The sequence below is a fragment of the Pavona decussata genome, unplaced genomic scaffold (assembly GCF_977016875.1).
Source record: "Pavona decussata unplaced genomic scaffold, jaPavDecu1.1 SCAFFOLD_25, whole genome shotgun sequence".
Classification (NCBI taxonomy): domain Eukaryota; kingdom Metazoa; phylum Cnidaria; class Anthozoa; order Scleractinia; family Agariciidae; genus Pavona; species Pavona decussata.
Genome location: NW_028145448.1, coordinates 139,205 through 164,873, shown reverse-complemented (window position 1 = coordinate 164,873; position 25,669 = coordinate 139,205). Strand labels below are relative to the sequence as shown.

General features: G+C 37.5%; 4 protein-coding genes across 8 annotated transcripts in view; 2 read left to right on the top strand and 2 right to left on the bottom strand.

Annotated features, from left to right (window-relative positions):
- LOC146485636 (uncharacterized) overlaps positions 1-10,555 on the top strand; it is a 44,955-nt gene extending 34,400 nt beyond the window's left edge. The window contains exon 8 of the mRNA XM_085102969.1: positions 9,105-10,555. Coding sequence (XP_084959095.1) covers positions 9,105-9,472 — 368 coding nt within the window. The 3' untranslated portion in view covers positions 9,473-10,555. The remainder of the gene's footprint in view (positions 1-9,104) is intronic.
- LOC146485634 (ras-like protein 1) overlaps positions 1-25,358 on the bottom strand; it is a 567,471-nt gene extending 542,113 nt beyond the window's left edge. Inside the window, exon 1 of the mRNA XM_085102990.1 lies at positions 25,260-25,358. The gene's annotated coding sequence lies outside the window, so the exon portion shown is untranslated. The remainder of the gene's footprint in view (positions 1-25,259) is intronic.
- On the bottom strand, positions 17,721-22,404 carry LOC146485635 (ras-like protein 1). Its single transcript, XM_085103003.1, has 3 exons — positions 21,746-22,404; positions 20,384-20,479; positions 17,721-18,535 (listed from the first exon to the last, which is right to left on the bottom strand). The coding sequence occupies exons 1-3, from the start codon at positions 21,977-21,979 to the stop codon at positions 18,398-18,400; spliced, it is 468 nt and encodes a 155-aa protein (XP_084959129.1). The 5' UTR covers positions 21,980-22,404; the 3' UTR covers positions 17,721-18,397.
- Positions 25,359-25,464: 106 nt separating the features above from the next.
- Positions 25,465-25,669, top strand: part of LOC146485630 (uncharacterized) — a 56,354-nt gene continuing 56,149 nt past the window's right edge. For 4 of the 5 annotated variants that reach the window (XR_014863326.1, XM_085102983.1, XM_085102984.1 and 1 more), the window contains exon 1: positions 25,466-25,603. Coding sequence is in view for 1 of the 5 variants with exons in the window: in XM_085102987.1 (XP_084959113.1) it covers positions 25,526-25,603 (78 nt within the window). In the remaining 4 variants the exon portion in view is untranslated. Of the gene's footprint in view, positions 25,604-25,669 lie in introns of all 5 variants that reach the window. The other variant, XM_085102986.1, reaches the window with a different exon arrangement.

The window sequence follows — 25,669 nt, the reverse complement described above, 5'->3', positions numbered from 1 at the left end:
CCAAAACTGGCCCTGGTAAAGTCACAATTTGCTTTGTTATGCATGTTAAATAACAGCCAAAACTTCTGATTTCTCTGGTGGGATGGCCACTTTTACTCTCTGCCTTCTGACTGATTAACTTTTTTGTGTACACTTAAAGTGCGCTTACCATTATACAATGTACGGAGAGGATTTGATACTGACTGAACAAAGCCCTGTGTTCACTTGTTTCAAATTTATAGGAGTGCAAAGGTCATTTCTTTCCTATGAATTCTGTGGCTTTGGCTTTCTCTTTATTTTGAATTTGATGTCTACCATAATTCAGTTTGTTTTGCCACTATGCTTCTTATCCTGCAAGAATCATGAGATCATTGCATTAAGAGCAACTCATCCCAGAAAGGGATGAGATCTTCAAAGGATAATCTAAAGTTTTGTCCTGCCTGTTCATATCATGCGTACTCAAAGCACAGTCAGTGACTAGCATAATTTTATGGTAAAAGGATGGCAAGGTGTTAAACTCCTGTGAAACAAACAAAGCAAGGCAAGGTGATGGAAAAGACAGCCATTATTACAAAATACAGTGTATTCCAAGATAACACGTTCAATATTGAAATCCTAGCAGCATGCAGGATGTTTGTCCCATGAACTTACACGTAGTGTCATGGCCTCAGCTCCCACGAGTCTCCTGTAGCTCAGTGGTAGAGCATCCGAACTAATAATCGGAAGGTCTTACATGTAGGTTGGACTCCTGATAGGAGCACTCAGATTTCTTTTTTCTAAGTACAGTGTATGCCTGTGTCACTTTCTGGAATAATTCATCATTCTCAGCTTACAAGAAAGGCTCTTCATGTACATTGGCTGAAAGATATTTAATGGGCCAAACCAAACCTACTGTACATGTATGTGATGTAAGAAGCATAGTCACAAAACAGACAAAACAATACCGTCGATTGCATCTACCTGTGAACGCACGCGCGCAAAACATGTTTTCACGTGACGTCAAACGTCTAAGTTTCAGGTGTCAAACTTTGAAGTTTTCCCGCCCAAATGTGAAGTTTTGCTTTTCGACACTGATCAGTGCTACTGCTCAAAGGGAAGATCGAGGAAGATGTTTTCAATCAACCAGCAAGGACGAAATTATCAGAAAGGCGTCCCACTTTCAAGCGATTTACGTAATCAAGTGAAAGAACTTGCGCAGGATTATTCTTTTTCAGAAGTTGGGCGGAGATTACGCATCAGCAAAGGTGCAGTTTCAAAAATCGTTAAGCAGTATATCGTGACTGGAAGCACGGCTCCCAAACAGTCGAATCACGTTCGAACAGTTCCTAGGTGTACTTTCCAAGACTCTATTCTGTTGGAGACCATGGTGCAAGCAAGTGGTTCGTCCTCTCTTAAAGAACTGCGCGATGATTTGGCCATTCACGGTGACTGCGGAGAACTGTCAACATCAACAATTTCCAGAAATATCAGGTACAAACTTCCAAGTGGCCGCAACTATTCCCGAAAACAATTGGGGAAATGTGCGTCAGAGCGTTTTACTCCCGAAAATATAGTGTACACTCAGTTGTACATTGACTATTTAAAAGATAAAGATCCTTCCTCTGTTAAGTTTTTCGATGAGTCAGGTTTTCAACTGCCTGATGCTGGTCACAGAAACTTTGGTTTCTCACCTGTCGGTGAAGATTGCGTAGAAGCGCGAAGATACTTGTCTACCGCAAACCTCACCCTGAACTTTCTGGTTGGTTATGATGGAGTAAAATATGGAAACATCATAGAAGGAGCGTCGAACTCTGTACAGTTTTTACGATTCTTTGATGAGGCTTCGCAAACAGTTGATCCAATAACGCAAAGACCAATTCTCGAAGTTGGCGACATTGTCGTGGTGGACAATCTAGCCGCGCATCATGGCGAAGCGGAAAGAGCACTGCGAAGCTTCCTAAATGATTTGGGAATGGAGCTCGTTTTCCTCCCAGTGTATTCACCAGATCTCAATCCTGTTGAGGAGGTGTTTTCGAAGCTGAAATATTTGCTAAAGTACAGATACCAGGAACTAGTGTGGGATAACCTGGAATACGCAGTGTTGAGAGCGGTCGGAGATGTAACAGCGGCCGACATGTACGGCTACTACAAGCATGTAGGATATTTGTTTTGAGAGACAGAACTGTAATACAAATACAGTAATATTTTTATTGCTAAAGAAGAGTGAGAAATAGAGTAAAATATTGTAGTCATCTGACCCAGAAATTTTGTTGCCAAAGATTTTACTTTAAAATTTGTTTGAAACTCGGGTATAATTTTGTTTACTAGTAATGATAATGTTGCGGCGGTTTTATTTTCCGCCAAATTTTGCTGTGCTATTATCACAATATGTAATGCGAAAAGCCAAAAGTAGAAAGGACTGTTACTAACACAATTCCGAATGTATTTGTAAAGAGTTTTTTCGTCACTCAGAAGATGCTCGCTCTCTGCATTCCCTTGCGTGAAATAGTATGGTGTGAACTATAGCCAGCCACACTACAAGCACAAAATCAATACCCCATCAAATATTAAACTACAATAAAAAGTCAATTGTTCGTTTCGATTTATTGAATTTACTACGAAACGGCAAGTTGAATTGATCAGTTGCTACACATGCGAAAAACGACAATCGATTTGCAATTTCGAAAACAAATGAATTTTCTGTGTCAAAACACCCTAACATTTTACTGCTTAAACGAGGAAAAACGGATGTCAACAAGTCAGAAACTAGCTGCGAATCGACAGGAAAATTATTTACGGTAAAATAGAGCACAAAGGCAACGTAAAATACCGTGTACAAAGCTAAAAAAGTCAGTTCCATTCACTCCTTTGAAGTCTTTGAAGACTTGAATGACAGCAAAATATTGTCCGCTTCCTTAGTTTATTCTATGTGTTATTGAAATCAGCTTATCTGGAAAACGGCAAGAGCTAAGTTTCTGCTTAAACGTACACATGCGAAAACTGACAATTGATGTGCAATTTCGAAAACAAATGAATTTTCTGTTTCAAACATCCTAACATTTAACTGCTTAAACAAGGAAAAACGGATGTGGACATGTCAGAAACTAGCTATGATCTTACAATAACAGTAAAGTTATTAACGGTTAATCGAGCACACTGCAGGCTACGTAAAATGCCGTACACGACAAAGTCAAAGTTTCATTCATTCCTTTGAAGACTTGAAGGACAGCAAAATATTGGCCGCTTCCTTAGTTTGCTCAGTGTTATCGCCATTGCTAAAGGGTATGGAACCAAGAGACAACTGTCTAGCCATGCAAAGCTGTTCTTCCTCTTCCTCTGGTGTATTTGGCGACGGGCAGAAACTGGTTGAGCTAGTAAAGTTTCGCCGATCAGGAAAAGTTACACCATAGCTTTCCAGCCGGACTCTGGTTTGGGAACATTTTTCAGCAGTTGAGCTGTTCGCGGTGGCGTCACGTTCTGGAATAGTCTTAAGTCCGAGGCGTTTGTCGTTCTCAACGGACTTTTTTCTCTCAAGGAGAGATTTCACGATTTCTCTTCGAGGCGGTCCACTGCCCTTTAATGATTTCTTCACAAATGCAATGTCCTGTTGAATTTTCAGCCAATTTCTTGCATTATTTTGGACATATTCATCAGGGTATTCTTTGAGTAGCATGTCTTCTAGTTGTTTGTTTACAGACCCCTGCACTCTATCAAAAGCTGCCTCCCGAGACTTCAGTTCTTGTTCAAGTTTAGTTGCTGATGTTTCTAATGCTTTTATTTTGTTCTTCTGCTCTTGGAGCTTCATCTTTTCGTCAGGATGTCGCGTTAATTCGCCACAGAAAAATACTGACTCGCACTTTTCCATCCGACAACTGCGAACAGTATGATTTCGGTAATGGCAATTACTGCATCGTTGGCCGGTAAGGTTATTTTCAGAAGCAGCCTCTTTGATTCTTCGGTAAGAATCTTCCAGCACTTTTCGTTTTTCAGCAGCTTCGGCAAGTTTTTCCTCCACAGCGTTGCGTTTTTCTTCGATGAATCTTTCTCCAGGGGACAGTAATTTTCGTCTAATCGTTGGGCGCGAGACGCTGGCTTCACGTTGTGACCACTGTGCTTCTTGTCCAACACTTGTCTCGCCAACACTAAGGACAGTTTTTTTCCTCGCTGGAGATTTAGAAGCTGGACTTTTCTCTGAGGATGAGGGGAATTTTGTTTGCGGTCTTTCACGTACGGGCGTTCTCAGACGGCTAACCATATTTAAAATAAGTCTTTTATGTCCTTCAGGGATTCCCGCTAGATCGTTTTCCGTTAGATACTTTGCGCTCGCTGTTGACGTGAAACCATTGCTTCTTAACTCAGCAGCATATATAAGTAAGTCCTCGTCCACGTCTGTTAGAAAATCCTCTATACTTTTTCTGCTCTCCATATCAGTGAAGATCGAGATTTTCGCTGATTTCTTCGGACCACACTGACAGTGGAAGCTTCAAAGAGAACCGGAGTGGACCACGAGAGAGGGAACTTCACATTTGGGCGGGGAAACTTCAAAGTTTGACACCTGAAACTTAGACGTTTGACGTCACGTGAAAACATGTTTTGCGCGCGTGCGTTCACGGGTAGATGCAATCGACGGTAAGTAAATTTACAAAATATAGAGATTAGGCAAAAGCCATGTGCAGAAGGCATTACAAAGATATGATCTTTGAGCTATGAATGTACACAGGAAACTAAATTAGTTAAGAAATGGTGAGGAGAAGCAGCCAATATACATGTAAAGAAAGTCTAAGACACGCAGGCCTTACACCATTTATAAAGTAAACTATCTCCTCGTTACACTTGTCCCATAGGGGCCATGCCAGGAGCAATGCTAAAATAATAATGTTGACTTGCAAGAAATCAAAAAGTTGCTATTTCACATTTGAACAAGAATATTTTTTTGAACATTGTATCCATGAAGAAGAGCTCAAAATAGCATTCCAAAGCTTCTGAGACAATAAAAGACAATAGAATTGGCGTAATATAACACAGATGTGATTTGGAATATGTGTGATTTGGAATATATATCGGTGATATCATTCAATATGCCCTCTGTGATGACATTCCAAATAGCCAAGGGGAGAATTGTGAGTGTGGAGACAACGGTAACGATGAATAAAGTTATTGACAGTTTTCTGTCGGGAAAAAAAAAAAAAAAAGCTTCTGCATTTCACTCTTTTCTGGGGGAGCATACGTGTACCCCCAAATTCCCCCTTGAAGCTCAAGTCTTTTTCACTTTCAATGCTCACCTCACCTTTCCTAAAAGTCTGGCTATGGCTCTCTCACAGAAAGAAAACATTTGCTATGTTGAGTCATGGGTATTAATAATTTTATGAGTGCCCCCTTCTCTTGCCACTTTGTAACTTAAACGTAAGTGAAGCTGTCCTAGATTGTATATATTGAAATGAATTCTTGAATGTATACATGTACGTACACACTTTAAAAGGACTTTTACATGAAGCATACCCGATGTATACCCTCTGGGCCACAACTTAGAATTACCTGTACATGTACCATCTACTGTATTGCACTTTGCATAAAGGAATGGATTGTAGCTCAATAACTTCGACCCAAGTTATTGTACTGTATGTGAATTCGAGGTCTGTTTCTTCACCCTCTTGACACACAGTTGGTGACACAAAATCAATAACCCCATATGCATGTAAATTCAATGTACAATGTAACTTACCGGTAAACCTCATTCACAAGACACAGTCATCTGAGTGCTGGATTTCACATGTGGTGATGTTCTGGTCAGTTGTTTCCCTGTCAACCAAGAGACATACTGTAGTGGGGTAATTCAGAAATTTACTTTGGCAATGTTTAATGAATTGCCCCCTACACTGGCGTTCAGTGTCAACATAGACAAACTGAGTGCAGTATGCTGGCAGGAGTTAATACACAGTAATTCTTGAGTTGTTCTACATTGGCTAAAAGAAATATCACACATTTAATGGGCCAAAGCAAACCTACAGTACATTTACATGTATGTGGTGTAAGAAGCATAGTCACAAAACTAGAGCTAGCATGAGGTCTGTTCTGGGAAAATACATGTATTGGTCAAGTTAAAAAAGGATGAGACCATTATCTTTCCAATACCGACCGAGCAAGTTACATGCAGTTAATTAGTAAGGTTTTATTTTTTATGCTTTCCCATTGTTGCTTTCAAGTCTGCACGGAACTTGTTTATGTTCTTTGTCTGGATGAGGAAATGTTTTGCCTTTATGTTGTAATAATACTGTGACATGACAGTTTCAACAGTTTGTTTTTCATAAGCTTAGAATAGATAGAACATTTTGGTCAAAATTGAAACACTTTGTTCCTTTCAAACATACATTGTACCAAAAGTGGCCCATCTTATCGGTGTGTATAGACAAATTTGCACCACTCAGGGAGCCAATCAGATGGCTCCTTTTCAGTGCAGACCAGTTCAGCTATAATTTTAATGTCAATTTAATTAATATTTATTTGACTGTTTCCCTTGTTTTGCTTGACAACTATTGACATTGTTGGTGGAGAAAATTTTTCTTTCTTGTTAGCAATATGTATATGTAGGCAAAACAGGCATTTTAACCATTGGGGTGGGTAACAAGTCCTTATCCGCCTTGTTACAATTTATTTTAGTGATTGAAAATACATGTACCTATCATTATACACTGTATTGTTAGAACATTGTGTTCGACTTTGTTGTGAATTGCAAGTTATGAAGCATTGAACCTTGGGGAAAGAAATACCGTAAAAAAAAAACTTTAACCAAATTTTGTGTATTATGCAGTTTGTAATCATGCTCAAATGCCATAAAGTTTGAGATCATGAAAATGAAGGTGCAAGTAACTACAGTTGTATTTTAATGCATTTTAAACATTTTTTTGTAGGCTCTCCCATCCTCTAAGAGCCACTGAATAATTGTGTAACTTTAAATTAATATTTACACATGTATTTCCTCACCTTTTTTCCAGGTCCATTCCTGAAGAAGAAAAATAAATTTCCAAGCAGCAGAAACAGCATTCATTGACATCAAAATCAGATAAGAGTTGTATAATGCAACATGTGCAATTTCAATGAAGTAAACATCAGATCATTTATGATACATGTATTATTTTCTTGACACCAATGAGGCATTGGTGTGGAAAGGATTTTTTTCTCAGAAAGTTGCACATCAATTTCTTTACAAAGTTTATGGTTGTAGCTGTCAAGAATTTATCTTCTCAACGTGTGTACATGTACATTCTCCATTTTAAATTCCAAGGAAAGTGTAAGAAATTGCACAAGAGTTTGCAATAAAAGTTGTTACTATTTACCTGAACTTGAATGGGAATTTTGTTATTATTGTGATTTATGATTTTGTTTCTGATTGGTTGAGAAATTTGCGCACATTTTGCTACCCAATCACAGAACGTAGTAAAGTAAAACCATAGCCAAAGCAAACGTGAAAAAACGCCTGGATAAGCTAGGTTACTCTGTTTTTCTAGTTTGTTAACCTACTACAGCTGAGTATGCACCCTTTTACTGAGAAAACCAGGCTAAACCTTGCTTTCCAGGTAATATTTGCCAACCATACCTAACCTGAAAGCCTGGGGAAACCAGGCCAACCTGGCTTTCCAGGTTATGCTTTCCCACCACACTTACCCTGAAAGTCTGGGAAAACCCGTCTAACCCTGCTTTTCAGGTACGGTGTTTTAACCACACTCACCCTGAAAGCCTGGTAAAACCAGGCATACCAGACTCTTAACCAGACTTGAGTTCAAACCAAAAGCCTGGTAAGCCTGGTTGAACCAGACTTCACCAGGCTTACCAGTCTTTTTACCAGGCTTTTGTTGGAATCCTCAGTTACTGTGTTTTCAAAAAGTAACACAAATTTCCCTGGGACATGATGTCTCTAAGGAATAGGCCTTTTGCAACAGTTGATCATGTGACCAAAAATTGGCAAACTTGCCAATAGCTGCAGCTATATGAATTACAAAATGCAAAAAGTATATTTTTGTTAGCTATATTTTTGTTACCAATTTTCAGACCAATAACCTTTAAGGCTGAGATTTCAGGACGATTTGAATGTTGGAAAAATTGTAAGGTTTTGTATGGAAGCGAGAACGGACTACTATCCAGTCACGTTTTCCGTAGTTAATCGTACAGAAAGAAAGAGGGTGACAAACTTAGCTGGAATATGCATTTTCAGACCAACAGTTTAAAAATTGGAAAATTTACAAGGATTTGTGTGGAAAAGCACTGAAGCGTGACTGGATGGCAAGCTGGCTTTTTCTCACACAAATCCTTCTAATTTTGAACGTCCATAAACATTTCTCTTTCGAAGATATAAGCCTGCCAATTCACATGCCAGGTTTTTTTCTTTTTTACGCTCTTTTCAGTTTTGATAAAATTATTTGCTAAAAATAGGTAAATCATTGTGTTTAAGAGAAGTAGGTAACGTGATCGACTGTTGCAAAAGGCCTATTGGGGAATTTCCGTATTTCATTAATATCTAAATAACGAATACGAGGAAAGAAAGTGAAGCAGACCAACGAGTATTGTATAGACCTTTTTCATTAATGGCGGCCGATTTATTATTCTTTTCAAATATGTTAATAGGCCTTACTAACTTCGTTTACAGTAAAAATTCTACTGAATTTTGCCTATGCTAGCGAGCCTATTTAACAATTATTCCACGAGCGCGTGTTGGATATGAGATGATTGATAGCCAACAAGGCGCGTAGCGCCGAGTTGGCTATAATCATCTCATATCCAACAAGTGCATTTGGAATAGAAATATTGCTAGATCTTACTGATTTCGCTGGTCAAGAATAACCAGCAGACAATTTAATGGCCGCCATTTCTCGGCCATGGTATAATGGCTCATATACCATGGCCGCTAAGCCAATCAAATCCCTCGAATTGCATTATACAATGATTCAGTTTTTAATAATAAGGCTAATTTCCATGAAAATAAATTAATAATTTATCGGCTGCCATTTATGGAAAAGGTCTATAAGTAAAAGCAATGAATACCTAATGAGGCAGGTTCAAAGGTTTCGAATTTCTAATTTCTCAATCCTAGAAAAAGATTCTTTAACTGTCCCATTACAATTTAAGTAATTTAGTTTATTTTGTCTTTTCAGTCCAGTACATTATCTACATTTATCGTTACATCAAAGAATGGCGCAAAAATCCAAAATGGTCCCTATCTTGTTGCCTCGCCCTTTTGTTACCTTTGAATGAACTTCAGGGCGAAATTCGAGGATTGGCTGGGACTAACGTTCTTAAGCAACAACTTCAGACAGGTAGAATTGACATGCCGTCCATGAAAACCGCCATAAAAGACAGCGGCATGGTCAACTTCACCCTCGAAGAAGAGGAAGAATCAACTGAGAATCCTTCAAGGAAAGAAGACAAAGAACGGCCCGGCAACTTCGAATCCCACACTGATGTGACCGTCGTCACTATCCATACCGCTAAACCAACAAAATCATACGATACTAAAGTTTGAGCAAATGATACGCAATCAACGTTGTAACTATTTTGTTGTGGTGGTGATTGTGCTTGTTTTTTGTTTGTTCGTTATTTTTATTTTGTTTTCTTTTACTTTTTATGTTCTTTTCTATTCACTTGCGCAAAAAGAAACGCAGCCTTCAGTTTTTAAATATAATTTATAGGATAGAAGAGTAAAACGTGATCAAGGCGTCACTCCACTCTGAAATAATTGTATGATTTAGGTACGTAGAAAGAGCTGGGTGTAGATTGCATTGCCAACGCTGTTACAAAAAATCTATCCGAGAGACATAGATACCTATTAACTGCTGCTGTTCTGAATTACGAGTTAGTGAGTGAAGTCCAAGTGAAATAATTTCAATAATCAATTAAGTGAATCATAATTATTTCTAACTTGTACATGATTACTGATCCATTAGTTCATGAGTAGACAAAAATTAAGCTATGATCCAACAGGGTGAATGACTTTAATAGTAACGAATCCCAATAAAAAACAAAGGGAAAAGCAAACATTAGGGGATAATAAATATACCTTCTCTGTGGCATGCTAATTAGTGAGTTATGGGATGCTACCTTCCATAAGAGTAAATCGCCTGAAAAATGGCTCATAACAAGAAAGATTTAGTACATAACATAAAAGAAAAGATTTAGTAGATAACATAAAAAGAAAAGGTTTAATAGCTAGGAAAGATTTAGTAGATAATATAAAAAGAAAAGATTTAGGAGCTACGAGATATAGTAGATAATATGAAAAGAAAAGATTTAGTAGATAACATACAATAAAAAGATTTGGTAGATTACATAAAAGAAAGGGTTTATTAGATAACATAAAAACAAAAGATTTAGTAGATAACATCAAAAGAAAAGATTTGGTAGATAACATAAAAAAAGATTTAGTAGATAACATTAAAAGAAAAGATTTGGTAGATAACATTAAAAAAAATTTAGGAGATAACATTAAAAGAAAAGATTTAGTAGATAACATAAAAAGGAAAGATTTAGTAGATAACATGAAAAGAAAAGATTTGGAAGATAACATTAAAAGAAAAAATTTAGTAAAAAACACTAAAAGAAAAGATTTGGTAGATAACATAAAAAGGAAAGATTTAGTAGCTAGGAAAGATTTAGTAGATAACATAAAAGAAAAGATTTAGTAGATAACATTAAAAGAAAAGATTTGGTAGATAACATTAAAAGAAACGATTTAGCAGATAATATTAAAAAAAACGATTTAGTAGATAGCATTAAAAGAAAAGATTTGGCAGATAACATAAAAGAAAAGAATTTAGTAGATGAAAAAAGAAAAGTTTAGTAGCTAGGAAAGATTTAGTAGATAACATAAGAACAGATTTAGTAGATAGCATGAAAAGAAAAGCTTTAGTTATTAAAATAAAAAAGGAAAATATTCAGAAGATAAATTCAGTAAATTAAAAAAACCACTTAAGTTCGTTGATTCACGCAATTTATCAACTAAAGTGAATATTGATTCGTTTAGACACTGGTCAGACTGCACCCTTAATGTTGCCAGGGAAACGATACGGTGTAGAAGAGAAAATAGGGACCTCAGCAGAGACGACGACGACGCCAACGAAAGCGGAACTTAAAAATTACATTAGTGTTTTCTGAAAAAAACTCGTGATGTTGTGTAATGTGGCCGGACTATATGAGCTAACTTCGTGCGGGTGGTTTTAAAGTTGAGAAAGAGAAAATAAAATTAATCATCAAGACGTACATTCACGTTCTCCATAAAACTTTGGTCATTTTACGGTGTTATTTTGCAGAGGAAGGCAAAGAAATGTACGAAAGTGTATAATGCACGTACAGAGTTTTTCGAATTAAAACTATTGTTTTTCTGACGTTCTCATTGACGTCGTAGTCGTGGGCGTTTGTTTACCCTAAAGCAACAATATAAAATAAGGAAAGTTTTGACCTATTTCTTGATACGTACTTAGTGATTTGTAGACTGATAGAAAGAATACGATACAAAACATATTGCTGTGAGTGATTTGTAGTTAAACATTCAATGAAGTTGCTTTTTTTGTAGCGAGCCACTGTGACTACCTACAGAAACGGACGCTAAATGAGGTTCATGGCTAAGGAGTTTTTCTTAGGACACGTACAAGGGGCACAAATGCGCCAATACGTATGTTTCCTACAGAAACGGGGGGAGAACTTACCATAAGCAAAATTGCATCTTGAACTGATAGTGTTATTGGACTCATTTTGTGTCCAGTCGTTGGAATTGGATATACTAATTATGCAGTAAAATGTTTCAATCCACCAAAAGAGGCTGAACGGATTGTCCGTACTATGAATTTGCCCGTCATATAAAGGGAGAGTTTACATGTTCATTTGGCCTTACTGGGACCAAGTTAACTATCCGTATTATCCCGCCTGGCATACAGAGGTGTCCGTATTATGTGAGGTTTTCAAGGCAGAGGCTCTACTGTAGGAATTAATAAGCATTTAACAGTTCGTGAAGACCGTGTTAATAACTCGATTATTCATTAAACAGCTCAGGTTCTTATGCAATTCCAACTAACATGTCATTTGCAAACGTGGCGGAACAATTGGGTTTTTGTAATTCAGTCATTCTGATCATCTATCCGTTTATTGGCTGGTTTACTTTTGAAATGCCTCCTAGAAACCCTATTTTGGCGTTTGTTCCGTTGTCAAGCATGTTTGTTGGAGCGTGTACAAAAGGCTCAATTAAGGGTTTTTAGATAACATTTGGTAATATAATTGTAGAAAATTAAAGAAGATAACGTTTGTCCAGTTACCAAGCATGCTTGCCGGAGCGTGTACAAAAGGCTCCACTAATATTTAATGCTTTTGAGATAACCTTGGGTAATACAACTGTAGAACTTAAAGAAGAAAAAGTTTGCCCAGTTACCAAACATGCTTGCCGGAGCGTATACAAAAGGCTCCATTAATGCTTTTTACATAACATTTGGTAATATAACTTTAGGAACTTAAAGAAGAAAACGTTTGCCCATTTACCATGTGCATGCTTGCTGGAGCGCATACAAAAGGCTCCATTAATGCTTTTTACATAACATTTGGTAATAAAACTGTAGAACTTAAAGAAGAAAACGTTTGTCCAGTTACCATGCATGCTTGTTGGAGCGTATACAAAAGGCTCCATTAATACTTTTTAGGTAACATTTGGTAATATAACTGAAGGAACTTAAAGAAGGTAGTTTGTAAAATAAGAGAAGCCTTAAATAAAGCCGGTGAACCTGAAGCTTCAATATTCACATGAAAAGTCTTTGTGTGTAGAGACTGGTTTTGACGTCTCCTTGTCATTTCCTTCAACGCCTCAAAGATGTTCGCAAAATCAGGCGCCTAGTCTTCTTCCTGTCTCACCAATGTATAAATGTTTGCATAAGATAAGTGCATTTTATGCAATGAATGATAATATATGTATCAACGATAAGAATGCTGATTTGTTGTAACAGAGGGTATTTTTCCTAATTTTCCTTTCACCGAGGGCAAAATTACTTTCTCCTGATTGGTCGAATTGCGAAAGTAATCGCTTCTCATTGGCTGAGCACACCAGGTCTACATTTTTGCTGTTTTCCTTATGTTGTGCCCAAAAACCACTAGTTCTTTGAGGTTTATTGGAGTACAACTCTTTAATTAAGCCGGATTGTTTGTACCAAAAATACATGGAAATCAAGTGCTGTAGCTAGAAAGGAAATTCGTAAAGGTTAAGTTTTTGTGTCTCTTACAAAAAACATAAAAATATTATTTGCGTCAAAGCTAAAAACTTGGATCGGATTGATATTTGTTTGGCTGAGAAACTGAAATCAGTCGACATGGCGACCAAGTGATTTCACCTCGTTACTTCTTCTTACAACGAACGATAACCGAGCATAACAGTGTCCTTTAGATGGGAGGAAGGAGCAGGTCAAATTCACTGGAAGACATTACTCCGGGAGTTCCTTCTTTGGATCCACCGTTTTCTATTTTTGTCAATCTATGTTCGTGTTATTTTCAAGGGGCAGGAAGCTTCACAACGCATGTGAATAATTAATTGATGCCTCGCCTTAATTTTTATCGTTGTTAGTTTGCTCCTGAATTAAACTTGTATTCTCTTTTAATTACATCTGTGTAATGGTAACTCTTCTCGTCAGTTTTGTTTGTTTTGTACTCTACGAAAAAAAATAATTTGTTTGTTTCGGCTTGCTTACGGTGAGTGCTTTACTGACTGTTTTACGAATTCCTTGATGGTTTTGAGAAAAATTAATTTTGCCCTCCAAGCGTAATCGCGATGATTCCTCGTAGATTTACGATTAATTTTTACTTGTAATTTTAAAGTCTGCCCAAATTGGCCCTTTCGCGCAATTTGGGAAACTTTTAAAATGCGCTTGAAAATTAATCCATAATTCTACTCGGCCTCGTGAGAATAATGCTACATCTGAGTACGGAAAACCGTTTCAGTAAAACTGACATTCTAAGCTCACTTACTCGATGGTCGTCTTCCTATCATCACTTCATCCTAGCCTTCCACGCAGTCGTTTTTGGGGGACTCGTATTACCTCTTCCCCACAAGGAGGTAATACGAATCCACTAAAACACGACTGCGCCGTTAGGCTACACTTCACCCTTGTGATGAATTCCCTTACAAGAGCATAGTTCAATTAGGAGCAGTTTCGTGTCCCAAAAAATATTTAAAATAGTTAACTCAGTCAATGCTGCTCCTACTGAGATCTAAATAAACGACAAGAAAAGGAGAACACAGGAAAATCACTCATTGTACGTTGCTTAACAGTGATCTTTAAGAGCATGATTAAGCTTAATAGTTGCTTGACAATGATCTTTAAGAGCATAATTAAGCATAATTAAGAGCATAACCAATACGGGACTGTCCCGAACTCCAGCACTGTACATGCCCTAATCAGCATGCTCCACAACTGGTATAAGGATACCGACAGCAACGGTTCTAAAGTGCGCGTGGTGCTCTTCGACTTTAGGAAAGCTTTCGATCTTATCGACCACACCATTCTCATGGCTAAGCTTATGGATTATGAGCTCCCACCTTAGGTGCTGGACTGGATTGAAGATTTTCTTACTGACAGGAAGCAACGAGTAAAACTCGCCCACGATTGCTACTCGGATTGGGGTCCTGTCAGGGCTGGTGTACCGCAGGGGACCAAACTGGGGCCCTGGCTTTTCCTGGTCATGATAAACGACATCAATGTCAATGGCGTCAACCTTTGGAAGTACGTCGATGATACATCGATGGCCGAGACAGTCCACAAGGGCCAACAAAGTGGAATACAAGCTGCCGTAGACGACCTAGTTAGGCAAGCCGAAATAGATAAGTTCCAATTGAATGAGAACAAGTGTAAAGAGTTGCAGATAAGTTTCTCAAAGTCTGTAGATCCCTTCGAAGCAGTTACTATTAACAACAAACCAATAGAGGTTGTAACTAGCGTAAGACTTCTTGGTCTCACAATTTCAAACAATCTAAAGTTGAACGCTCACATAGAGAATGTTATCAAAAAAAGGAGCCTCTAGGCTTTATCTGTTAAGGCAACTTAAGCGTGCAAAAGGAGATCCTGCGCAGCTACTTTGTTTCTATACTACGTGTATCCGGCCTGTGTCTGAATATGCTTGCCAAGTTTTCCACAATGGTCTGCCCGAGTATCTCTCTGACGAGCTAGAGAAAATTCAGCGCCGTGCACTTAGAATTATTTTCCCAGACTTAGGCTACCAAGAGGCTCCTAAAGAGTGCAACATTACCACCCTCCATCAACGGCGCCAATGGCTGACGGAGAGACTATTCAATGAGATTAAGGACAACAGCCTCCCCAAATTACATGGCCTTTTGCCGCCACGTAATCTTAGTACCGTAGCTTTAAGGAGAAAGCGCGCTTTTAACGTACCTATTTGCAGAACAAATAGATTTAAGAATAGTTTTATCATGCATAACGCGGCTATTTTCTAACGTTTTTATCGTATATCCGCGGCTATTTTTTATATTTTACGACGTAGTATCTTTGTTCCTTTGTTTTTTATTTTCACTTACCGTATTTACTCGAATAAGCGCCGCGGCGCTTATTTAATTGTTCGTGTCTCCTGTGCGGCGCTTATTCGAGGGCGGCGCTTATTTGAGGGCGGCGCTTATTAAAAGGCTCATACCACAAAGCCAAAACATTTCCTTGCTGCAACAGTTACAGGGAAGAGAAAGAGGGAGGTTGGGCTTGTCGTACCGGCGAAGTTTACAGCCTTCACGCAAGAACTGAAGAACGCGAACATTTTGAAGAGAGAACTGAATGAAAGAGCATCAAGATATACTCACTTCGAACTGAAAAACATCACTATTGATGACAGTAAATTCCCATTGCTGGCTGAGAACCGCATTGCAGCGATTGCAGTGTATTTTTATCATTTTATGGAAATACTCAAATAAGCGCCGCACCGGAGCTGCGGCGCTTATTCGAGGGCGGCGCTTATTAACCATTCCGCTCCATGTGCGGCGCTTAATCGAGGGCGGCGCTTATTCGGGGGCGGCGCTTATTCGAGTAAATACGGTATACTGTTATTTATTTATTTATAATAGTTTTTTTTTTATCTTATCGCGTATTTTAGCCTTATATATTGTACAGTCCGTAATCCAGCCTCTGGGCTGCAATGGATTTTTAATAAATCTATCTATCTATCTATCTATCTATCTATCTATCTATCTATCTATCTATCTATCTATCTATCTATCTATCTATCTATCTATCTATCTATCTATCTATCTATCTATCTATCTATCTATCTATCTATCTATCTATCTATCTAAGCTCTGTGTGTGTTATAACTGCATGAGAGCCAGGCGGTGCGAACGAAACTGCCCCGAATCAAATTGTTCAAAAATTAGTTTATCCACGAATATTTGTCCTATCAAAACAATTGAAATATGTTTGTGAAGCTTGAAACATGGAAATGAGACAAGAAAGTCCACAAGGATTCCGATACTTCACTGGTTTATTCGTTTGTCTTGGTTTTCACAACGTTCGCTAAATTGGTTCCATTGCGATTGATAATGGAGCTCTGCGCGGTGAAGGCGCGCGCGCGGAGCGCCATGGCCAAGAGAAATTGGTAAACCCATCAACGCGATCCGTACGACCGTACTCAGCACTACAGGAAAACAAGAGTGAGAAGCTGTGTTGTTTTAAGAAAATTTTGCACTCTATAATAAACACGTAATCGCTATGAGTCCTCGTACAATTAACGATTAATTTGCGAAAACTTTTAAAATACGCGTGAAAATTAATCGTTAATTCTACTCGGCTTCATGCAATTACATAAACATATTAGCTTTCTCACACACTGACTTGTCAAAGCTATTTTGATACAAAGCTATATTAATCTTGTTTACTTAACTAAGAGAACTGGTCATAACAAGTTTGCTCGAAGATCCACTTTGTCTGGAGTAAGGGCTATGGAACAAACCACCTATTCTGTGAACATTACCAACACAATTTTGTTGGCTTTAAAATTTGAGTTGACACAGAAATATTCAGCTAGCAAGAGTCACCATTGCTAGATAAACAAGAAAAGTGGGGTTCTAATCTCATCGTTATTTTGACTGCTAAATAGAAGAGTGGCTATGCAATGAAGATACCATCTTTTGAGGTTGAGGAAGGGGAGTGCAGGCCGAGGCCACCATCTATTTTGGGGTTTGGTCTTCCCTAATGCTGTTCTTATCTTATCCGCAATTTTAAACGTGAGTCATTCAGACTAATCATATAATTTCAACAATGCACAGCCTCTAACAACTTAATTTCAACACCAATTCCGCTAACTCGAACTATTTTTGTTTCCCTTCTGAGTTGAAGTCAGCGGGATTCTACTGTGACTCCAAAGCTTGCTATGAGGAATTTTCATTAATCATGCTGTGTTTAAGCTCAATGTGAACGCCGCCAAAATTGTTGCCTCCAACAAAGTCGTTGTTGACTGTGAGTATTCTTTTTTTTTTCCCAAGGATGGTTAAGTGGAGCGCGCGCAAAAAAAAAAAAAAGAGCATCGCCTCGTGGGAAGCAATTTTCACGCTAGCTCGCTTTACTATCCCCAAGAAAAAGCAAGGGTCTACTCGCAAATTAAATCATCGAGCTAAATTGCATTCAAGAGCATTCAACCAACATACGCTGGTCCAGCATAATGGAGAGCAGAGTGCTAAACATTCTTACATCGAAAATGTACAGTAATGTTGGAACATTTAGCAGGGGTTTCAAACACACTAACGACAATGCTGTCAAGGAATTATTTTATTTATTTCCGCAAGTCTTCTGTCGGTACATGTTATATCGAGGAAAATCGAAATAATCTACTTTGCAGTACAATGTTGACTCATAGGTAATTTTGACCCGTGTTTCTGAGGCGTAAATGAGTCTTACTCAGAATAAACCCAACCAGCAATACGTCTCCTGCTACTGATTTTCAAGTACCATTTGTTGACCAGAAAAAAAAAGGAGAAAAGAAAAGTCCGGCTAAAGACGAGACACTATAATTTATAAAACAAAGACTAAATTTGAAGATAGCTACTGCCCAAAAAGAACCGTAAGAAAGGCAAGTTCTGATATCGTAATGTGAAAACAAGCTGCGTAGAATGTCGGCTACTTAGACCACATACAAACTCTCCTTCCCTAAAGTTGCCCGCAGAGATGTTAACTCGCCCAAAATGTCAAAATATGCCCGTATAAAAGAAGTACCTGTCTTTAAATAAACAGATGCAATAATGCGACACTCTCAAAAGTAAATAGCGACTTGTATGTAAAATTGGAGCCATGGCATGGGCGACTTAACTCCACTAAGGAAGAATTGCCATGTAGGAGAAGTAACCGGTTACCATGTCTTGTCGGCAGTGAAATATGAATAGCCTTTCCTAAATGTAAACTACAAAATGAATCCTATTTAAATGCTAATCCTAGAGTAAAAGACATTTTTCTGGTTTGGCCGGTTTGCTCCCAGGATTTCTGGGTACTGTTCTTTCTAACAACGATGGCTGAATTCGCTGGATCTGTTGCATCATCAGTTGGAATGATTGCTCGACATTCAGGCCAGTCTAAAGAAAACACAAAAAAAATGTTAGAGCAGCGGCAGTGCTGCGAACACAGCAACACCAAGGCTGCTTTCAAGTGAATAACACAGTTAAATCAGGCATGTTTCCAATTGTCAACACCTATATGAATGCTGTTTTTAAGCGTGAACACTGCCATACTCGAATAAGGCCTGTTTTTCAAGTATAAACCTATATCAAGGCTGCTTTCAAGCGTGCCACAGCTACATCTCGTTGTTTTCAAGTGTGAACACAACTATAAGAAGGCCGCTTTCAGTTGTGAAGAGAACACAGCTATATCAGTGCTGTTTTCAAGTGTAAACACAAATATAAACTATCAGGGGTACATGTATTTCCAGAGCAGGGTTTATTCTAAAGGATGGCATTGCCGGGTCACCGTAAATAAAAACAAACAGGCACATACAATTTGCAGAAGTGTCAAACACGCTCAAATTTCACCAAAATTTCAACAAAGAGTCTTACAGACTAAATGCATCGTATCTTTGGGAGCAAGGGTAATATTTTGAAATCGTTTTTTCACAACACTTGAAAAACGCCACATTACAAATTTCATCTGGTATCAAAGCAGCCTACATTTGTATAAAACAATAAAAGTGGGGTTGGGTATATTCGTTATAAGTTACACTGTATGTGCTGGTCACTGGGTATAGATGTTAACGATACTGTTATAAAGTCTGAAAACTTGCATGGATTTAACATAGAACAGGTCCGTTTCTCATAAGCATTTTTCAGATCCGTTTCTACCAACTAGTGATCGCTACTTGTGTTTACTGTCCTATTGTGATTAGAGTTTCAATGTTTGTTAGATGATAAAAATTGTCGGTAATGGAAAAATATTTACGACGCAATTTTTTGGGCTAAAATAGTTAAAGGAATTTTATTTGGTGTTGATAACACTTGTACACCTTCCTTTGATGAGTTTCTACCAGACTTGACCTTTAACCAATCCTTTCCAGGAAATAACTATTGCTCATATTTTTAATCAATCTTAGTTAATATTCTTGGGTTCTTTTACCACATTAATGGCAGTTGATGTTACCCTTAAAAATGAAGATATCTGAATAACGATATCTGTACTTTTAAGATGTTTGAAAGTAAATACTACGATTTTATGGTGATTATGAAGGTAAATATCCATTGTGGTAATTCTGCTAGCGGCCGCATCCTGAATACAGTGTATATAATTTGAGTGATAAATTGGACACTGTGCACGTTAATTAAAATAATACTTTTTCGAAAATAATTATTAGGAAACACATCAGAGGTCTCAAAGAGATTATGTATTAACTTTAGAGACCATGTTTTACCTAACTGGGTACCGGGAAATTACATAACCAGAGGTCTGAAATAGAGTCAGGATTTGGAGAACCGGACGGTGCAACCTCACAAAAAATTCTAACGATTAGCCACACTGACAACAGGCTCATCCTCACAAGGGTTTCTGTTCTGCAGCCAACTCAAAATGTACCAACATCTAGCCACATTATCAGTCACAGATCATGATTTTCCGTTCACAGTAACTTTCACCAAGACTTCTTTGCACTTACATGTAGCTGCATCGACCTGATATCACTATTAAAGGGTTTCTGTTGCCCAGTGCTACTAAAATATTCTTAGACTTCTGATGTGAAGGATGCTTTGAGTGCTGTATATGAAGTTGTTTTTTTGTTTGGGGTCACATGACCTACAGTGTACCAGGATTGAGAATACGTTTTGGGTCATTTTCAGACCACGAGGTTGTTCTGGAGTGTTGTATTTTGTTTTAGAAAGGATTATACAGTTACTTAGAACCAAACTTCGGTAATCATTCCACCTTGTAACAGTGTAACCTACCTTGGCTGATGTCTCAATTAATGGGATGTTCACATCAGATGAATTGCAGTATTCTAACACTTCATCTTTCATTACTTCTCTTTCCTCTTCTAAATCCTAGAATGAGAAATGGGGAATGGGAAGTATGTATCAGTTATTTTGACCCCTTAATTGGTTAAAAGGAAGCAGGGGCCAGTGGAAAGAGAATGTACGTGGGAACCCAAATGAGTTCTGTTTCCACTGAGTTCTATGGTGTCATTTCCAGTGCGCATGCATGTAGCATGTTAATCAGGTGTACAGTGCTGTACATTTATCACACTATTTATTTATTTACATCTTATCTGTTTACATTTGTTTATTTTTTATTTATTTATTTGTTTGGCTGTCTCAATTAATGAATGAATTGCAGTATTCTAACACTTCATCTTTCACTACTTCTCTTTCCTCTTCTAAATCCTAGAATGAGAAATCGGAAGTGTGTACCGGTCATCTTGACCCCTTAATTGGTTAAAGGGAAGCAGGGACCATTTCAGAACTCATTTGGGTTCCTACATAGATACATGGATCTGTCTTGAGTTTCATGGTGTTGTTTCCAGCACGTCTAGCATGTAGCATGTTTATCAGGTGTACAGCGCTGCACATTTATCATATTATTTATTTGCATCCTATCTGTTTACACTTGGTTATTGATTTTTTATTTATTTTTTCTTGTAATATCAGATAATTTACGGTAGGCCAGCAACTCAGTCATAAAAATACAATAAAATAAATAAATAAATCACTTCATTTAAGTGTCAATGTATTTGGTGCAGAGCACTAATTGGGGACACTTTCCAGATCGAATTAGAATTTAGAAGCGTTGGTTTTTGAGGAGAAGGGAAAACCCGAGTACCCGGGGAAAAACCTCTTGGAGCAAAGACAAGAACCAACAACAAACTCAACCCACAAATGACACCGAGTCTGGGAATCGAACCCGGGCCACACTGGTGGGAGGCGAGTGCTCTCAGCACTGCATCATCCCTGCTCTCCAGAAATTGTATAAATTATGTACATGTATAGCAGAAACAAATATAAGATTTTACCAACACAGTTGATATTAGGTACATGTAATTTGGTCACTGTAAAGAGATTTGAGTAACAGTTGACGTTTTGTTTTGATTCCCTCTTACATGTACATGTACAAAGGACTTACACTGCAAACATCAGCACTTGAATCTCTTTACATATGTATGGTGTCTGAATTACTTGATTAACTCTGTTGATGACAAAAAACAAAAAAAAAAACATTTGTTTCCAATCCTTACTGTACAGCAACATAGTATCTTAAGAAACTACATATACACTGTGCATGACACTCACATATCAATGTATAGAAGAACTTACCAACTTATTTCCAACAATGACCATCAGGATAGCTGAAGTGAGTTGATGATCTTGGATGATCTTGCTTCTGAGATCCTGGAGCTCGTGCCAACTGGATACAGAATTGATGGCAAACAACACTAAGAATGCATCACCTGTCACTACTGATGAATCAAGGAATGAGCTGTATTCTTCCTGCCCTGCTGCATTAACTATCTCCACATCATATAATTTGCCATTATATTCAATCTGCATCAAAAGATTGTAGAATTAAAATAATTACTAATTTTATAAAACTGCTGATGCCATCACCTTTGTCCATTTACAGGAGTAACATCACTGTCATTTATTTTACAAATTTTGGGTGAAATTCTGCAAGAGGGGTCTGAAACCTACAATTACATGTACATGTATGGAGGCAATGTAACCCAACACCATTGGAAAAGACAAAATAATCAATTGGCAGTCAATAAGCGCATAAACTTTGCTGCATTGCTTGTCTGTGCTAAAGCTGCATTGTACAGTATGTATTCTTATTATAAATCAGAGATTTGACAATTAAAACTAATGCCCTCTGCAAACATGGTTAATTTTGAAATTTGTTGCACACCACACACCTGAAAATGCTACAGTATGCTGGAAATTTAACCTACATGTACAGCTATCAGAGCAGCTTTCATGTACAGGTGTACATGTACATGACTGTTAATCAAACGGTACAAAAAATATAAAAAATGTAATTATTTAATTTACACATCCAATCTGTGTACATGTGGTGTTAAATCAAGCATTTTCTGCAGTTGAAGCAGAAATAATCAAAGGGTGCAGATAAGTCAAATTTGATGTAAATGCCAGCTAAATTCACTGCGAAATTGCACAGCAAATTAAGTTTGATACAAAAATGTGATCGAACAAAGCATCATGAAATCTTACAATGCGTCTGTTGAAAGATTATCACCAAGACACAAGGCACATGCATCAATGACTGAGATATGTCCAGAAGTGCATGCTAATGAGATTCGCGAACTGTTTGATAAGGTGTCCCCTAACCTTAATTCTCACGAAAACACACATAATTCTGTCAAACATAAAGTCATATGAAAACGACAAAAAGGCCTGTTTTATACATGTATGAAGTACCAATTAATTCAGGGTTGGGTGCATTTGGGGGTGCATCATCGTAGCTTACACACAGGCGACAATTGCCGGCTATGTAATCTTTCAACAACGCCCTGTGGGGCACCCAGCCTTAAGGTCTCCAATGGGGCTTAGTGGGTCCACAGAAACCATTTTCTAGAATAAACCTGTTAATTACAGTACACATTAGCAACAGACATGTAAAAGACTTTACAAAACACAAAATTAATAGTTAAATGCTTGTCTCTCACTACAGATCACTCTCCACAACTCAGATGCATACCTCCTTTCTATATCACTGAACATGTGGAAAGAGTAACAAGACATGGTTTAGTTCACAACGTGGTTATACATGCACCACCAGATTATAATAGGATACCACCAAGAAAAGAAGAAAATAAAAAGGAGAACATACATGTACAAAGTGTTGTTTTTGTGGTTAGGAACCATGTAGATGTACAGCAGAACCTATGGGAGTCCATGGAAAATTTTCCATGGAATTCCATGGAAGTAAAATGGAGTTGCTGCATGGAATTTAATGGAAAATTTTCCATGGAATTCCGTAGGCAAAAGTTCCATAGAGTTCCATGGAACACAACTGCATTCATAATGAATTTCCATGGAATTTGATGGAAAGACAAAATCCATAGAATTCATTGATGAAAACATTTCACTGATCATGCTTTGCCATAAAATGCTATGGAAACAGCTTTAATAATAATTATTATTATAAAGCTTAAAATTATACTAATTAGGCTTTAACCACAAGTAGTGACTGAAGGGACACGCTAATTAATTACTTTTCTGAGGTCAGGCTTTACATTCACAGTTATTTGCTATTACTGAGAATGATATTTTTCAGTGAGAATTATTGTAGCTTAATATACTGTATATAATTTTGTAACTGTTATAAACTGAACTACCGTAATTGTTTAATGGAAATTAATATACATAAAAAATTATTGAATATACTACAGGATAAATACTGCATAAAATAAGCTAGTATAAAACGTTTGAAATTGAAAAAAAAAATGAATTGAAATAGTGCATTAAAAGGTTTGAAAAGAGAACAAGTTTTATTTTTTAAGCCCAACAAAATTCATGCCAAACTTTGCTAAAATTACATTGTATGGCGAATTTCCTTGAGCGTGGTGTTTAGGCTATTTATAATTTGTGCCTCTGTCCTATCTGGCCATTGTTCTTTAGCTAATCCAGGAAAGAAAAATGATTTACAGTCTTAATTTATTGACACTAATTTATTACGAAAAGGTCAATCATGTTTCAGTGGTTGCCGGATTCATAAGAGGTGTGTGTTGATAAATTCACTTATCATGTCTCTCATGAAATACTTAACAATTTGTATGTTAGTTGTTTCTGTAACTGATGCATGTAGAAAACTAAAATATTTCTTTCACTCTCCAAAAAGTAAGGGGAGTGGGGCTGAAGTCCCCCCAGTCTCACCCCCTCCACAGTCCCTGATCTTGTAAGAGTATTTACTGGAGCCTCCAAATCTCCTTTCCAGGCCCTTATAATATTATTACTGTGGATGTACAGTTTTTGAATTGGGTGCTTTTCCAGAGACCAAGTGTGAAAATTTCATCCACTTTACAATAGAATACAAATTTTATTAACACTCCCCAAAGGGGCTTTTCGGCATTAATCATCTAAAAAATTGTTATAATATGTGAGATTATAAGAGAAATTGCAACAGGATTATGATAATGTAAAATAAAAATAGTCAATACAATCGCTATAAAAATAATACAATAAAAACTTTAAACATCTTCTGCAGGAGGATGTTTACATTGTTGAAAAGGGAAGTTGAGTTATTTGGTAATTTGTTCCTGAGTAGTAGTAGCAGAAGTCACGATTCATAACAAAATGAATCAGTTAAAATAGAGTCCAATGGTCATAAGTGACTTAGCTTGTTGAGCAGTCTTGAGTATCGGCCTTGACAACAATATTGAGTTGAAAAACTGTAGTAAAACAGAAAATTGAGCGCTTTAAGTGAGTTCTTCTGAGTGATCACAGTGATCTTGTTAGTTTCTAAGTAAAATGAGGGTATTCAGCCTTTAGCTGACATCTGAGGTGGCAGTTACAAAAATATACACCCAATAGCAAATATATGCATGAAGTTGATAATGATCTCCATGCAACTTCATTCAAATCAAGATCACGTAAGTCTTCAGCTTATACCAAGGCATTATATTAAACCGGTTACAGATAATAATATTTATTACCCCGTTAAACAATTGCAAAGGCTTTATGTTAAAAATAAATAGGGAATGTCCACTTCAAAAATCTCGAATTTGCTCTATAAAATTCAAGAGGGGCAATTGCACTCGCCCAGAAGATCTATAAAATCACACATTTTCACGCAGTCTTTCATCAATCTTACCTCTTTATAAAAGTAGTCATCCACATTTGCTGCTTTAATCTATCATTTTTTAGCTTAACCGAGGTAAACATCCAGAGGAAATATCTCCTGAACGCTCGAATCTTGAATGAAATGGTCTTTTCCCGAGCCTGCAGTGCAATATCTGCTGACCAAAATGGCTTTGTTCATGCCCAGTCTTCCCAGTCTGAATGAATCCAAGATGGCTGCCGGTACTCAGTGACTCTAGTCGCTTTCTTAATTACTCATTTTAAAAGTTAGCATTGCGCATGGAGGTCGTTGGAATTATGATTCAAAGCAGTGCTGTTCTTTTTGGCATTAAATGGAGTCAAGATTCATCAAAGAAGGTTTGAAACTAATAGTGTTTTCACAAGTGTAGTTTAGTGTACGACCAATAATTGTAAGCTTTGTTT

Bases quoted from the DNA above. Each gene is read 5' to 3' on its own strand.
- LOC146485635 (XM_085103003.1), bottom strand. From the start codon at position 21,979: ATGCAGATTGAATATAATGGCAAATTATATGATGTGGAGATAGTTAAT. The intron at 20,480-21,745 runs GTAAGTTCTTCT...TTCTCATTCTAG, and splicing joins TCATTGTTGGAAATAAGTTG to GATTTAGAAGAGGAAAGAGA. The intron at 18,536-20,383 runs GTAGGTTACACT...TGTTTTCTTTAG, and splicing joins TAATTGAGACATCAGCCAAG to ACTGGCCTGAATGTCGAGCA.